Here is a 15,649-nt window from a genome sequence, read left to right on the forward strand (position 1 = left end):
AAGGACGGGGAGGTAGAGTAGATTTGATTAAATGTTTCTGCTGTGGTGTCTGTGAAAGAACGTTTTGTGATATTGGTTTTTTGGCTTAGTGAGTCAATGCTGATTGTGCTTTCAAAGATAACAACAAAATGATCCAACAGAGCGACATCAATTACAGAGACATTGGAAATATTCACACCCTTACTGATAATCAGGTCCAGTGTGTGTCCTCGATTGTGGGTTGCTTGGTTAATATGTTGAATTAGACCAAAATTATCAAGAATATCACACAGTTTTTTGCCCCTCTGTCTTGGGGGTTGTCAATATGAATGTTGAAGTCACTGACAAATATGAAACAATTATAATCAATGCATATGAGAGATAAAAGTTCATTAAAATCAGTAAAATCAGTTCTGCATATGTTGGAGATTTGTTTAAAGTAAATGTCAAAGTTCATTTATGGCCTTTTACCTCAATACTCAGATATTCAAAAGAGATTAAAAAAAGACCCAAAAACATTTTGTTACATTTTATGATATTCTTAAATATATTCTCACTGAAAAAATTGTAATTCTCAGGTGCTGATTCAATTAGTACAGGTGATTCAGTATTGTCATAAAGTCATGACAATACTGACTTTATGACAGTATTGTCATAAAGTCAGTATTTATGACTGACTTTATGACAGTCATAAACATCAACTTTATGATTGATGTTCATCCTGTTCATCAATCACAGGATGAACATCATCCTGTGATTGATGTTCATTTAGGCATTTGACTTCAGGACGTCTTATTTTGTATTTCTGTTTTTTGTAAGTTTTATTTTAGTGATCCGGACAGGTACTGTCCTGTTTTGTAGTGATGTGGGGCCAGACACATTCTGGGAGAAGACAGGTAGAAAGATAATATCTGGCATCCAATCTCAGACTTCAGAAACAATTGGAGGGTACTCTGGGGGATCAGAGTCAGGAAATTCTGCTTTTTGAGCACTAAGAAAAGAAGTAATTTTATCAGTGAAACATGCTTTTTGGAAGCTCAGGAGAGAAGTGCCCAGCGAAAAGTGGCGATCCAGTTTCTCACTGTTGTTGAAAAAAACATCTGAACCATTGTTAGATCAATGGTTCAGTCCAAAGTGTAGGAGGAGCAACAGCAGCGCTGAACTGCACAGGCTGACGTGAGGAACTGTTAGCTATGGCCCTGCAGCACAAACCCTTCAGTAAATAAATATATATTACACATTTTATTTACTTTCACTGCTCAATAGGAAAATAATGCATTAACAAAAAGCAGTTTGTTAATTTCATTACTTAGGCTTAATCATGATAAACTGCATTGTTATGCCTTAAATCAAAACTAGAAAAACTGGCTACATTGCTTTGATAGACTTAGCTTTGTTTTGTTTTAACAAAAGCAAATATCTCAATTATTTTTAGCCCTTTAACTCTTACGTTAATAAGAAGAGTTTGAAACGGGCAGGAGGGGGTGAGCATTACTGCTAGCCGACAGCTCTGTGGAAGCCGAGAGCAGATATAGCCATATTGCAGAGCAGTTGACAATAAAAAAAAGAAAGCATGCCTTCAATGTAGAGACTTTAAAACCACCCAATAAAATCTGAGATTTTTCCATAAAAACCCTGGTGGTTTGAGTGTTAAGTTGAAGTTGTGATACTTCCCAGATATTCACCTACCAGGTTCTCAGCCGTCCAGGGACATGGGAAAACCAAAAAAGGTTTAAAAATAAAGCAACTTAAGTTATAATTTAAATAACACAGACCTTGTATTGAGAGCCACTACAATAAATCAATATTTATGTGGAATTTTATTTAGTGGAGTCACTCATTAAAACTTGTTTTTATTTAGAGTCTTAATTTTTGTAAAGGTGTAACAGAGATTACATCAGTGACACTGAACCAAACTCAGATCTAACATTTGAATTTTAGGGTTATGGTTAGGGTACGTTACACTTACCCTTAACACATAAAAATTACAAATCTAAGATCTTTTTGAAAGTGAAAATACACATACCTGTGAAATGGTTTGATTTAAAACCAAACTGGTTATCCAAAGTAAAGAAAGCTGTTCTGCCTTGTTCAATATAATTTAGTTAGTATGGATAGCATACTAGCTAAAGCTATGGACCAATAATTGTCCTTGTTACTTATTTATAATATACACCAATGTATGCATATGTTAAATAATTTTTGATTCTTTAAACCTTGTTTAAACCCTGGTGTTTTTTTTTCTGGTGTTTTTCTCATTCCTTCAGTCTCCAGTTCTAAGGGCCCAAACGGTCACCATCTCAGATGTTACCAACTCTCTTAGAGGAACTGTGACTTACAAGGACATTCCTTTAGTTCACACTGAGACAAAGACCATCACATATGAGTCGGCACAGGTAAGAGAAATTAAGGAAACTCCACAGATACAGCAGACATTTTAGAAAGTATTTATCTTGAATCGATTACTTGTTATATGTAGTGTAAAGTTGTTTCTAAAAGTTATACCAAAATACTGAACAATTGTGGACTACAGTGTTGGTACTTACAGATGAACAGATTTTAAGATTTTGTTCTGAAAATGTTTCAGAACATACTGCACTCACTGTGTAATTGTGACTGTTGGATATGACACCCATGTACTTAAACCATAAAGTCAAATTCAGTAATGTCATAAAAGTNCCTTAAAATCTGATGATCACTAACAAGATGATGATTAAATATGCATAAAACCCCACTGCATGTTATTTACACTAACACATTTTTATGCAGTTGTATGTTATATACTCCACTGTGTGTTCAGATTCATTTGCACTAAAAAAATTAAGCATTTATACGGAAGCGCATTGCTATCACGCAGGAAAAAAAAAATTCGACCGCTATCACGTTATAACGTGATAGCGGTCGATTTCCCCCCCCTGCGTGATAGCAATGCGCTTCCGTACATTTACGGTTTAGAATAGGGCATTAATATTAATTTCATTATTGATACTATCAGCTTGTCAGGCTTTGATAGTAGACGCATAAGTTGGTACAGTATTCTCCATAATGAGCCTTCATGGGGCGATAATACAGTACAGGCAAAGCTGCTCCTCCAAACGGGCCATTTTGAGTGAATTGTGGAAATGTGTGCCGAGATCAGTGTGTCAACCATAAACCTAGCTTAGTCCGTCTTTGCTATTACCGTTACAGGTGTATAAAAAAAAAAAAATAATAATAATACACAAACTCCATGCACAAAAACCCTGGGCCGGGAGTTGAACCCAGCCCAGGTTCAATCAATCGGGTAATTATGGTCCTGGGGGCTGGTTTGACCCAGGACCTTCTCGCTGCAAGGCAACTGTGCCACTGTGCGGCCCCTAACATTTTGTATTCTGTTTAAAAATGACTCGCATACATCAGCTGGCAAAGGCAAAATCTGGTGTCAGTAGAAGCCTATTGGATTTGACTTATTTACTTGCAGTAGTCAGATGGAACTACCAACTGTTTATTTTTTTCTTCATACATCTGAAATGTTTTGGAGGATAAAGGTAAAAATGCAGTTAGAAATTATTATTCAACACTGTTGTTCCAAACTCCAGAGATGTACATATGTTTTCCAATTAACTTCAAAAATAAATTTTTGAAAGCTTTGTTCATCTGGAATGGTACTTTTAGAAGTACACACAGATTTGCAGGCAAAGCCAAAATTAACTTTTCTAGGAAAGATTTAATCTTAATCAGAGGTGGTCCNATCTGGAATGGTACTTTTAGAAGTACACACAGATTTGCAGGCAAAGCCAAAATTAACTTTTCTAGGAAAGATTTAATCTTAATCAGAGGTGGTCCTAGCCTGTTTAGCACCCTGGGTGAACCACCTTTCCAACTTCCCAGCAAAACCTCCCTGCAAGTTATGGGGGTTAGGGGGAGGGTACCCATATTGCCCATATCAGAAACCGCCACTGGTATTAATGTCAATCCCAGGGTTTACAAACTGTGTTACAAATGCTATTAGTGGGACACAGACTCCCTCTGGTAGCTCAAAAACAATTATGATATTGTCCAGTTAGAGGCATCTGTGTTGTTGCTATGTTTGTTAGCCTGAGTGACAATATTGTCTGCAATAGTCAGAGTACAGGAGATCCATTCCACTCCGTGTCCACATTGCAAATACACCCACAAATACACATTTTTAAAGCTAAATAACACTATCAATTAATGCTCCCTGCAACCACGCTCACTATTCCAACTCCTAATTTACCAGCAGGCGCCGTGTGTTTGAGTAGGATGACTTTATACTTGAACACAGGGGTGAGTGACGAATTGCTGTACTGTTTCAAAAGTTGATTCTTGTGGAAGCTGGCACAGATAATGAAATTAAGATCAAACGGGGCACACCAGAAATTATGCTGCTGCATCAAGTGTTCAGGCCAAACTGACAAATGTGTCCTTTGCAGTTGTTTAAGGTTCAAATTTGTTGTCATATTTTCTTTAAATGTGCATGTGGGCAAAGATTTGAAAAGGTCGTTGATATTAGAATATATTTTTGCATGTCATAAAAGAAGTGTTAAATGGTGAATGGTTTAACAATTAGTTTCTTGTGGTTTACAGGCAGATCAGAGATTTGTCTGGAATGGGAACCTTTTAAGAGAACTTGCTGGGCAGCCTGAGGTAACTGCTGTCACATGGCTTCACTCATCTTAACTACTTTTATACTCACATTTTCTAACTACCACTGTTTCTCTGTAGCTTCACAGATTCGCACTACCTGTTATTCATGGATGTATCCTTTGTCCCAAAAATCCCATATGTTTTTGTTGATAAATGACCTGACCAACAGAAGCTCGGAGATCAAGCTTTTCTTTAACCCTCTTCTTCCAGTCATTGTCATGAAGCCATGCCGTATAAATGGGAAGATCTTTGAGTGGATCCTCATCTCCAGGAGAAGCTGTTTCCGGGCTGGTGTGAGATACTATGTTAGAGGTGAACATGCAAAAGCATTGGTTAGCTGGATTAAACTGTGAAACATTTGGACTAATAAAGGGAAGGCAGTATGTTCCTGTCAGAAATGCCTGAGTTTAAATGTAGGTGCCATATTGACATGACATTTGTCAGCAACTGACCAATAATGATATAAATATCAATAGTTGTTATGCCTTAGTTTACCTGTGGATATGTATTAGATGGTCCTTGCTGGTTCTGTATCTGCAGTTATGCCTTCATATTGATGGCTGAAGTTCAAAGTTTCCTATCTATGGGACATTATTATTACTATAATTATTATTCGCTGCAAACTGGCCAGACATTGTGCTCCATGACAAGAACAACAAAACGTGTTACTTGCTTGATGTGTCTAACCTGGATGACAATAACATCTTAAAGAAAGAAGCAGAGACGATAACAGAAACAGATCTGGAGATAGAAGTCCAACGCAAAAACTAGCTAGCACTGAATCTTCACTACCGCTGCTGTAGTGAGCAGCAATGGAAAGGAGGGACTCCATTTTCTATCCTCTCCTCTAACCTTTGACAAATGTTTCTGTCTGAACAGGTATTGATTCTGAAGGCCACGCTGCTAACTTTGTGGAGACTGAGCAGATAGTCCTGTATGAGGGAGCAAAGGCTTCCTTTGTACAGGTAGGCTTGTTCTCTGACTGTTGTCTCATGAAAGGTGTTGCATATAAATACTTTCCAGTAACCACAAGGTACTTTCATCCACAGACACGAGGCTCTATGCCGTTTTACTGGAGCCAGAGGCCCAATTTGAAGTACAAGCCTAAACCTGTAATCAGCAAAACCATGAATCATGTAAGAGCTGCCATTCTCTCATATGCCTGATGTCTTAGGCTTTAATTAGAATACAAGTGAGACTCTGATGTTAACCATTGGATAACTATATACAGATGGATGGTTTCCAGAGGCACTTTGACTCTCAACTACTCATCTATGGAAAACAAACTGTTCTGAACCTGGTGAGGACCTTTTATTAAACACTGAGCTAAGAATCATCCAACAGTACACATTTGAAGGCAATTTGGACTTTTCTTGTCCAGGTGAATCAAAAAGGGTCAGAGAAGCCACTGGAAGAGGAGTTTGCCAAGATGTCGTCTGGTCTTAACAACGGTATGCTCAAGTAAGTGTCAGCCATTGCTTTTCAGTTTTTACATTCACTTACAATTCAGTTCAAATTTATTTCATCAAGNTTTTTTTGTCATTTTGATAATTAAAACAGACACTGTTTGCACAATTATTAGCCAAGTCTTAAGCCCAGACTATCCCACTACGCTGTTGGTTGATTCTAAAAGGTTTGTGGACCTCAAAGACGAATGTCTAAGAAAGTAAAAGTGCATGTTTTCTTTAGTGTCATTATGAAAACAGGTAATAAAATTACATGAACATAACCATGGCATTAGATGTAATACAAGGTGGCATTTAATGCCCTGATGGCTACTGGGTATAAACTGTTCCTCAGTCTGTTTGTCCTTGGTTTAATGCTCCGGTATCTGCAGCCATTTGGCAGCAATTGGAACAAATTGTGCCCAGGGTGAGAGGAGTCTTTTAAAATGTTCCTGACTTTCAAGAGGCAGTGGGAACTGTGGAGTTTTTTGAGAGAAAGCAGAGCACAGCTGATGATCTTCTGGGTGTCTTCCTTCGTGCTGCTGTGCACCTGGAGAACCACACACAGACACAATAGGAGAGATTGCTTTCAATAAATAGAGCACCTATAGAATGAAACCAACAGTTTTGAAAAATGTTGAAGAAATAATCTATCATGCCTTATCTATCATCAGTTCTGCTGTGTTTATCCCATCCAGGCCAGGTTATATATGATGTGAAATCTTAAGAAAGGGAAGTTTTACACCCTCTTCACCCAGTCCTTGCAGATGTTTAGTGATTGAATGTCTGCTTTACTTCTAAAATCCACTATCAGCTCCTTGGTCTTGGCTGTGTTTAAGGTCAAGCTGTTATCTGTGCAACTTGAGTCGCTCCACCTCATTACTGTATGCAGACTCATCTCCCCATGACATGAAATTACAGTTGTGTCCCCTGCAAATTTAACAAGGGTGCTACTTTGATGCACTGAAACATAATTATGTGTGCACACCATGAAGAGCAGAAGGCTTAAGACACAGCCCTGGGAAGAGCCAGTGCTGATGCTGATAACTGAGGAGTTATGGGGTCCCACTCTCTTTCTGTGAAATCTGTCAGGAAGTCTTTAATCCAGCAGCAGGTGGAAAGGGGCATTTCCAGGTCTCCCAGTTTGCACACCAGTCTGTCAGAGAGGATGATTTTGAATACAGAGCTGAAATAAATGAAGACGATGCCTGCGTATCTCTCCCGGTGCTGCGGGACAGGGACAGCATGGAGGACAGTGGCAACAGCATCTTCAGTTGACCTGTTGGCAAACTCGTTTCTGTAGATAGACAGCAACGAGTAGACATGATACAAACGAGTGTGCATCAAAGGTGAGAGGAATATGAACAACAAGATATGACTCTAAATCAGTCTTTCAAAACATTTCATACCAATGCAGAGAGAGCCACTAGTCGGTAGTCGTTCAGACAGGTGATGGGTGATTTTTTTAGTAGTGGGAACTTTGGTGGAGGATTTCATGCAGGATGGGACTTTTGCCTGAGATATGGATAGATTAGAGATCTTAATTAAGACCCCAGCCAGCTACTCTGCAGCTGAGCAGAGTACAGGTTCAGGAACACGCTCAGGTCCTGTTGCCTTTCTGGGAGTGGCAGACTGTAGCAAGCGTCTCACCTCACATTCCTCCATCTTGACCACTGTTTAATTCAGAACTGGTGCTACTTGAGGGTCAGCCTCAAAATGAGCAAAGAAGTGGTTCATCTTCTCCTGAACCACGTCGGTGAGATGTCACCTTCAACTGACTGGTGATGTGCTGGACTCCCATCCAAACCTGCCTGCTGCTGTTGTCCAGGTTCTCCTCGACCCTCCCCTCAAAATTCTCAATGTCAAAGTCAGATCTCTAGATTTCCAAGCTGTAGAGGGCCTTCTCCTCACATGATGTTCTTTTCTTTAAGCAGCTGCTGGATTTCCTGGGTCATCCATACCTTATCGTTGGGGAAGTCCCAGATATGTTTTTTTTCACAGTAATATTGTCAGTGTAGGTCTTGATGCAACACAAAACACTATCAGTTAATAATTCTAGATCTGTATGTTTAAAAATGTCCCAGTTTGTACTTTCAAAACAACCCAGCAGCTGCAGTGAGAACCATCATAATCGTCAGGCCAGATTGTGATGGTTCTTATGATGGTACGGTCAGATTTCCTCGGGATATTCAGGAATCAAAAAAACAGTGACATGTGGTCAGACTGCATCAGATGTGGTAACTGCTTGGGTCTTTAACCCAATTTGATATTAGAGTAGACACAGATGGCAAAATATGATTGAAACAACATTGAAATATAGTGAGACAGAAACATTGAATCCATGTTGAAGTCTGACATTGAAATGATTTTGAAAGTGGTTGGTGACTTAGACGTTGAATCATCTTTAGGGTTTCAACCATAACTGACACTATATGAATGTTGATTCAACCATCATCTGAATTTGGATCTACATGCTCATTTGTGTTGATTTTGTATTGAATCAAAGTTAAAGAATCAATATTGATTCATGTACATTTTTTGGTCTGATAGGTCTACATCATAACATTAAATGTTTTTTCACTGGTGTTAAACACAATTTTGTTGGCAGACGATGGATATTATGTCGTTCAAAATGATCTTGCATTACCATATTTCCAAAAAGGTGTGTATACAAACTTAGAATATTAATGCAATAGATTGCATTAATATTGCAATTTATTTAGTAAAACAAGCATAGATATGTCAAAATATTTGACTAATTTTTGGCTGACAGAACAAAATTCTACTGTCCATGGAAGAACAGCATCCATGAGGTTAAGCCTGATACTCTATAAACCAGGGAAATGGTATGAGTTGGGGTAACCCAAGTTTGACTCTGGTTGGTGTCATTTTGGTTCCTTGATGCCTTCCTCCTGTTCTGGCGCATAACAAAGCCAGTTTTACTGTAGTCCTCGTCAATCAGCTTTGGGTCAAACTGCAGAGCAGCGGCTGAAAAACACAACAATAAGAGCGAGGAAGACGATGGTTTGGGCCAGTTAGAAAGATGATAAACATTTGAAAACCTTTGAAATATTAATGTACTGGTTATAGTTCTGAGAACAAACATGGAAGCCGTGTGCATGATTTCACTTGTACACTCAGTTAAATTAATAAGAACATGTCAATGAATATTCACGAATATTTATTTTAATATTAGCTGACATACATAATCACACATTTTCCCATCAAGCTGCAGCATAGGCACAAACGGTAAAAATAATTACAGCCAGGTAAGAAAATGTACAGAAAGGAATCGCAGTCCATTGTCCTCAGTGCTTATGCTCATTTAAAACGTAATAAACCCCTAATAATAAAATGCTCTCACCTGGAGCTCAAAGAGGAGGAGGGGAAAGGCATACATTGATTCAGCATTGATTACCAATTTTTCCCATTCCTGGTCCTCAAAGCATGCTGACCTGCACGTTTTAGATGTTCCTCTGCTTCAACACACCCCATTGAGATGACTGCAATTCAGCAAAATTCTGTTAATCAGCCATCAAATGAAATCATGTGTGCTGAAGTAGGGGAATGTCTAATATTTGCTGGGCAGTGTGCGTTGAGGACCAGTGATGTTGGTGTTAAAGTGCTTTACAAATAAAGCTAACGATGAGATTTGATAGACATAGGACAATTATTTAAAATTTTGTTTAAAAAAAAAAAAAGAGTACGCATTCCCTCTGCACTACTTCAACAAACAAGAATAATAACAAATAATGTTAATGAGGGAATCTCCTCCATCGGAGAATGGCTGATGTAAATGCTGTTTGTCTTCTAGGTGACACATGGACAGAGACCCTTGCTTATGTAATGTTCTGGGGGAGCGCCAGTGCAATCACAGCCACTGTCATCCTGTTTAACGGACAAGATTTTGTCGATGCCCCGAAGTTAGTTCACAAGGAAAAGATGGACTAAGTGTATATGTGAGTGTGAGGGGGGTGAGACTTAGTCAAATAGGTGCTCCAGTACTTCATCTTCACTGATCTGATGTAAACTCATCTGGTGTCTGTGTGGTTTCTAATGTTTGTTGATGACAAAGTCAACCTTTTTCAAATATGTACATTTATGTACCTATATTAATCATTATTAGTCATTCCATATTCTTGTTTCACTAGATTGTTTTGTTTGTCTTGGTTTTGTCCTTTGATAAAAACAAATAATTCTTGTAATTCATTACTGTTTCATTCCTTTTGGGTAGGATTTTCTGTTGAAATGCTACAAACCTTTTACTGGGATATCATGTTGTCAACCCTGAATTGTCACCCCCAAGGTGTGGGACTCAAACATGAAGATATTTAAATGTATTTGCTGTACTTAATTTAGAACACTATATAAAGTATGCACACAGAGTTTTGAATGTAACATTTACTAAATTGTGTGTGAAATATAAATATGTGGTCCTATTACAATGAGTAAAAGTCTTCCCATGACGTTTCATTTAGAGAACATCTGATATTGTCAAAGGCCTCACTACCATCTTAATTTGCATAGGCATAAACTGTGCTGCCTGCATAAAACTGAGGTTATTCATATATATTTTAAATGTTGCTTTCTTGTGATATTAAGATAAAGTACTCTTGTCTTCCTATTTTTTTATGAATACATATATGAAACATGAAGTAAACTGAACAGTAATAGTGTAAAAAGAGGCATAATAGATTCCTAAACATTTCTCTATATGCTTACTAAAAATTAATTTAGAACTTTTACAAAGAGGAAAGAAAAAATACAAATGTTTGCTGCTTTGTCTTTAGCATGACACAGCTGGTTAAGCATCAGTTTGGAATCAACAGCATAGGATGAATGTCTTTATTGCTTCAGTTTCTGTTCTTTCACAAGAAAAGAAAAATTAAATATGCCAGACAACATTTAACCAGCATGATTAATGTATTTTCTTTTACATTTAAACAAATATATTTTTACAATGCATTGATATTATTAATGTCCCTATTTTTATTTATTTTTGCTTAGATAAAGGNCTAGCAAAATGTATTATCATGACAGGTCTACATCTAAGTTTAATGGGGAAAAATTGAGCTGAAGCCTTGTGGATGCGTTCGGTCCTTAAATGTGTGAAAAACTGATTCTGTATAGATTAATAGGTATGGTAAGTGGTTGAGTCCGTACTTTTTCTCTCTTATTTTAACAGAGAATGGGAGTTCTGAATGTGGGTCAGCGCATTGAAGAGCAGGCTGAGTTTGAAAAAGTCTACAAAAACGGTAGGACGATACCTGCTCTACTATCAGCATGCTTTGAGGGATTAGTAGATCCTGTAAAGTTCTTGTGTGTCCTGATGTATTTTGCTTTTGCTTTCTAACAGCTTGGGCTGACAATGCCAATGCATGCGCTGTGCAGTATGCTGGTACTGGAGCTTTAAAAACAGACTTTACGAGGTAACACAATTAAACATCTGTCAACACAAACATCTTCCGTCTGATTGAATATGACAGCAATGTTATGTATTGAGTAGGACAGGGAAGAGGACCAGGTGGGGACTGCTGATGGATGGTTGGAACTCCATGATTCGCTACTACAAAAACAACTTTTCAGATGGATTCAGACAGGTAAATCTGTGACGCAATTTATTATGGATCAAAGTAAAGACACCTTGTGTAACACTTTTCTTCCAAAAAGATTTTAAAAGTTAATCATCACCTAAGACAAGTGCTGTTTTTGAGTCAATACTTTAGTATTGATTTATACATAAAGAAAGACTAGGATATCTCCAGCAGCTGTTTTTCCCCATTAGGATGCTATTGACCTTTTCCTGGGTAACTTTGCTGTTGATGAGTCAGAGGGACCCACTCCTCTTCGTATTAAGAAGGACTGGAAGTTCCTAACAGTGAGTGCATCAGTGTTTTCACCTAGTAATAATAAAGCTGAGTGGTCTAACACACTAAATGTTTTATTTTTATTTTGTCTTTGAAGCTTCCCATTGTCATGCTAGTTGCATTCTCCATGTGCATCGTTTCTCTTCTTCTGGCTGGTAAGTGATGCCTCAAAGTGAATATCGCTGTCATTTTGTTGCTGCTGCTTAACATTCATACTCTTGTATCACTGGGGATGAAAATTGATGTCACCCCATGGCTAGTTAGCTCCGTGCATGCGGAAGTGTCACTCAGGTGGATCGAACCTCCAAAGAAACAGACACGGATTTAATAGTGAAGGTAGTGAAGCTCAGCATTACCAAAAACATTTGGTGAGACATATCCCAGATAGCAAAGTATGAGTGAATCAACATTGACATATAGTGAGACAGAAACATTGAATCCACGTTGAAGCCAGACATTGGAATAATTTTGAAAGTGGTCGGTGACTTGGATGTTGAATCAGCTTTAGGGTTTCAACCATAACTGACACTATATGGATGTTGATTCAACCATGATTTGAATTTGGATCTACATAAAGTCAAATTCAGTAATGTCATAAAAGTGACTGTGTTTTCTCCATGTCTGAAAGGAAAAGGATTAATTTCACCAAGAATGAAACAGCCCCAGCTTTTATTTTTTTGTCATTTTGATAATTAAAACAGACACTGTTTGCACAATTATTAGCCAAGTCTTAAGCCCAGACTATCCCACTACGCTGTTGGTTGATTCTAAAAGGTTTGTGGACCTCAAAGACGAATGTCTAAGAAAGTAAAAGTGCATGTTTTCTTTAGTGTCATTATGAAAACAGGTAATAAAATTACATGAACATAACCATGGCATTAGATGTAATACAAGGTGGCATTTAATGCCCTGATGGCTACTGGGTATAAACTGTTCCTCAGTCTGTTTGTCCTTGGTTTAATGCTCCAGTATCTGCAGCCATTTGGCAGCAATTGGAACAAATTGTGCCCAGGGTGAGAGGAGTCTTTTAAAATGGTCCTGACTTTCAAGAGGCAGTGGGAACTGTGGAGTTTTTTGAGAGAAAGCAGAGCACAGCTGATGATCTTCTGGGTGTCTTCCTTCGTGCTGCTGTGCACCTGGAGAACCACACACAGACACGATAGGAGAGATTGCTTTCAATAAATAGAGCACCTATAGAATGAAACCAACAGTTTTGAAAAATGTTGAAGAAATAATCTATCATGCCTTATCTATCATCAGTTCTGCTGTGTTTATCCCATCCAGGCCAGGTTATATATGATGTGAAATCTTAAGAAAGGGAAGTTTTACACCCTCTTCACCCAGTCCTTGCAGATGTTTAGTGATTGAATGTCTGCTTTACTTCTAAAATCCACTATCAGCTCCTTGGTCTTGGCTGTGTTTAAGGTCAAGCTGTTATCTGTGCAACTTGAGTCGCTCCACCTCATTACTGTATGCAGACTCATCTCCCCATGACATGAAACTACAGTTGTGTCCCCTGCAAATTTAACAAGGGTGCTACTTTGATGCACTGAAACATAATTATGTGTGCACACCATGAAGAGCAGAAGGCTTAAGACACAGCCCTGGGAAGAGCCAGTGCTGATGCTGATAACTGAGGAGTTATGGGGTCCCACTCTCTTTCTGTGAAATCTGTCAGGAAGTCTTTAATCCAGCAGCAGGTGGAAAGGGGCATTTCCAGGTCTCCCAGTTTGCACACCAGTCTGTCAGAGAGGATGATTTTGAATACAGAGCTGAAATAAATGAAGACGATGCCTGCGTATCTCTCCCGGTGCTGCGGGACAGGGACAGCATGGAGGACAGTGGCAACAGCATCTTCAGTTGACCTGTTGGCAAACTCGTTTCTGTAGATAGACAGCAACGAGTAGACATGATACAAACGAGTGTGCATCAAAGGTGAGAGGAATATGAACAACAAGATATGACTCTAAATCAGTCTTTCAAAACATTTCATCACCAATGCGGAGAGAGCCACTAGTCGGTAGTCGTTCAGACAGGTGATGGGTGATTTTTTTAGTAGTGGGAACTTTGGTGGAGGATTTCATGCAGGATGGGACTTTTGCCTGAGATATGGATAGATTAGAGATCTTAATTAAGACCCCAGCCAGCTACTCTGCAGCTGAGCAGAGTACAGGTTCAGGAACACGCTCAGGTCCTGTTGCCTTTCTGGGAGTGGCAGACTGTAGCAAGCGTCTCACCTCACATTCCTCCATCTTGACCACTGCTTAATTCGGAACAGGTGGTACTTGAGGGTCAGCCTCAAAATGAGCAAAGAAGTGGTTCATCTTCTCCTGAACCACGTCGGTGAGATGTCACCTTCAACTGACTGGTGATGTGCTGGACTCCCATCCAAACCTGCCTGCTGCTGTTGTCCAGGTTCTCCTCGACCCTCCCCTCAAAATTCTCAAAGTCCAAGTCAGATCTCTAGATTTCCAAGCTGTAGAGGGCCTTCTCCTCACATGATGTTCTTTTCTTTAAGCAGCTGCTGGATTTCCTGGGTCATCCATACCTTATCGTTGGGGAAGTCCCAGATATGTTTTTTTTCACAGTAATATTGTCAGTGTAGGTCTTGATGCAACACAAAACACTTTCAGTTAATAATTCTAGATCTGTATGTTTAAAAATGTCCCAGTTTGTACTTTCAAAACAACCCAGCAGCTGCAGTGAGAACCATCATAATCGTCAGGCCAGATTGTGATGGTTCTTATGATGGTACGGTCAGATTTCCTCGGGATATTCAGGAATCAAAAAAACAGTGACATGTGGTCAGACTGCATCAGATGTGGTAACTGCTTGGGTCTTTAACCCAATTTGATATTAGAGTAGACACAGATGGCAAAATATGATTGAAACAACATTGAAATATAGTGAGACAGAAACATTGAATCCATGTTGAAGTCTGACATTGAAATGATTTTGAAAGTGGTCGGTGACTTAGATGTTGAATCATCTTTAGGGTTTCAACCATAACTGACACTATATGAATGTTGATTCAACCATCATCTGAATTTGGATCTACATGCACATTTGTGTTTATTTTGTATTGAATCAAAGTTAAAGAATCAATATTGATTCATGTACATTTTTTGGTCTGATAGGTCTACATCATAACATTAAATGTTTTTTCACTGGTGTTAAACACAATTTTGTTGGCAGACGATGGATATTATGTCGTTCAAAATGATCTTGCATTACCATATTTCCAAAAAGGTGTGTATACAAACTTAGAATATTAATGCAATAGATTGCATTAATATTGCAATTTATTTAGTAAAACAAGCATAGATATGTCAAAATATTTGACTCATTTTTGGCTGACAGAACAAAATTCTACTGTCCATGGAAGAACAGCATCCATGAGGTTAAGCCTGATACTCTATAAACCAGGGAAATGGTATGAGTTGGGGTAACCCAAGTTTGACTCTGGTTGGTGTCATTTTGGTTCCTTGATGCCTTCCTCCTGTTCTGGCGCATAACAAAGCCAGTTTTACTGTAGTCCTCGTCAATCAGCTTTGGGTCAAACTGCAGAGCAGCGGCTGAAAAACACAACAATAAGAGCGAGGAAGACGATGGTTTGGGCCAGTTAGAAAGATGATAAACATTTGAAAACCTTTGAAATATTAATGTACTGGTTATAGTTCTGAGAACAAACATGGAAGCCGTGTGCATGAT

General features: G+C 38.6%; 2 protein-coding genes across 12 annotated transcripts in view; both read left to right on the forward strand.

Moving 5' to 3' along the window:
* Positions 1-2,612, forward strand: part of epb41a (erythrocyte membrane protein band 4.1a) — a 101,901-nt gene extending 99,289 nt beyond the window's left edge. For 4 of the 11 annotated variants that reach the window (XM_016666796.1, XM_016666799.1, XM_016666797.1 and 1 more), the window contains one exon: positions 2,247-2,612. In XM_016666796.1, the coding sequence (XP_016522282.1) occupies positions 2,247-2,420 (174 nt within the window). In that variant the 3' untranslated portion in view covers positions 2,421-2,612. The remainder of the gene's footprint in view (positions 1-2,246) is intronic. The other 7 variants (XM_016666800.1, XM_016666802.1, XM_016666803.1 and 4 more) reach the window with 2 other exon arrangements.
* A 1,630-nt stretch (positions 2,613-4,242) lies between these two features.
* Positions 4,243-12,443, forward strand: LOC103131641 (phosphatidylinositide phosphatase SAC1-A-like). Its single transcript, XM_016666795.1, has 13 exons — positions 4,243-4,266; positions 4,567-4,626; positions 4,705-4,738; positions 4,837-4,938; positions 5,506-5,591; positions 5,676-5,762; positions 5,858-5,926; positions 6,008-6,088; positions 11,257-11,326; positions 11,428-11,500; positions 11,578-11,671; positions 11,857-11,949; positions 12,036-12,443. The coding sequence occupies exons 1-13, from the start codon at positions 4,243-4,245 to the stop codon at positions 12,099-12,101; spliced, it is 939 nt and encodes a 312-aa protein (XP_016522281.1). The 3' UTR covers positions 12,102-12,443.
* Positions 12,444-15,649: the final 3,206 nt, after the last annotated feature.

Source organism: Poecilia formosa, unplaced genomic scaffold, assembly GCF_000485575.1.
Source record: "Poecilia formosa unplaced genomic scaffold, Poecilia_formosa-5.1.2 Scaffold800, whole genome shotgun sequence".
NCBI classification, from domain to species: Eukaryota; Metazoa; Chordata; class Actinopteri; order Cyprinodontiformes; family Poeciliidae; genus Poecilia; species Poecilia formosa.

Coding starts and splice junctions, on each gene's coding strand:
- LOC103131641 (XM_016666795.1), top strand. CDS start 4,243: ATGACTTTATACTTGAACACAGGG. Junction 5,592..5,675: donor CAAAGGCTTCCTTTGTACAG/GTAGGCTTGTTC, acceptor TTTCATCCACAG/ACACGAGGCTCTATGCCGTT. Junction 11,672..11,856: donor TTTCAGATGGATTCAGACAG/GTAAATCTGTGA, acceptor TTTCCCCATTAG/GATGCTATTGACCTTTTCCT.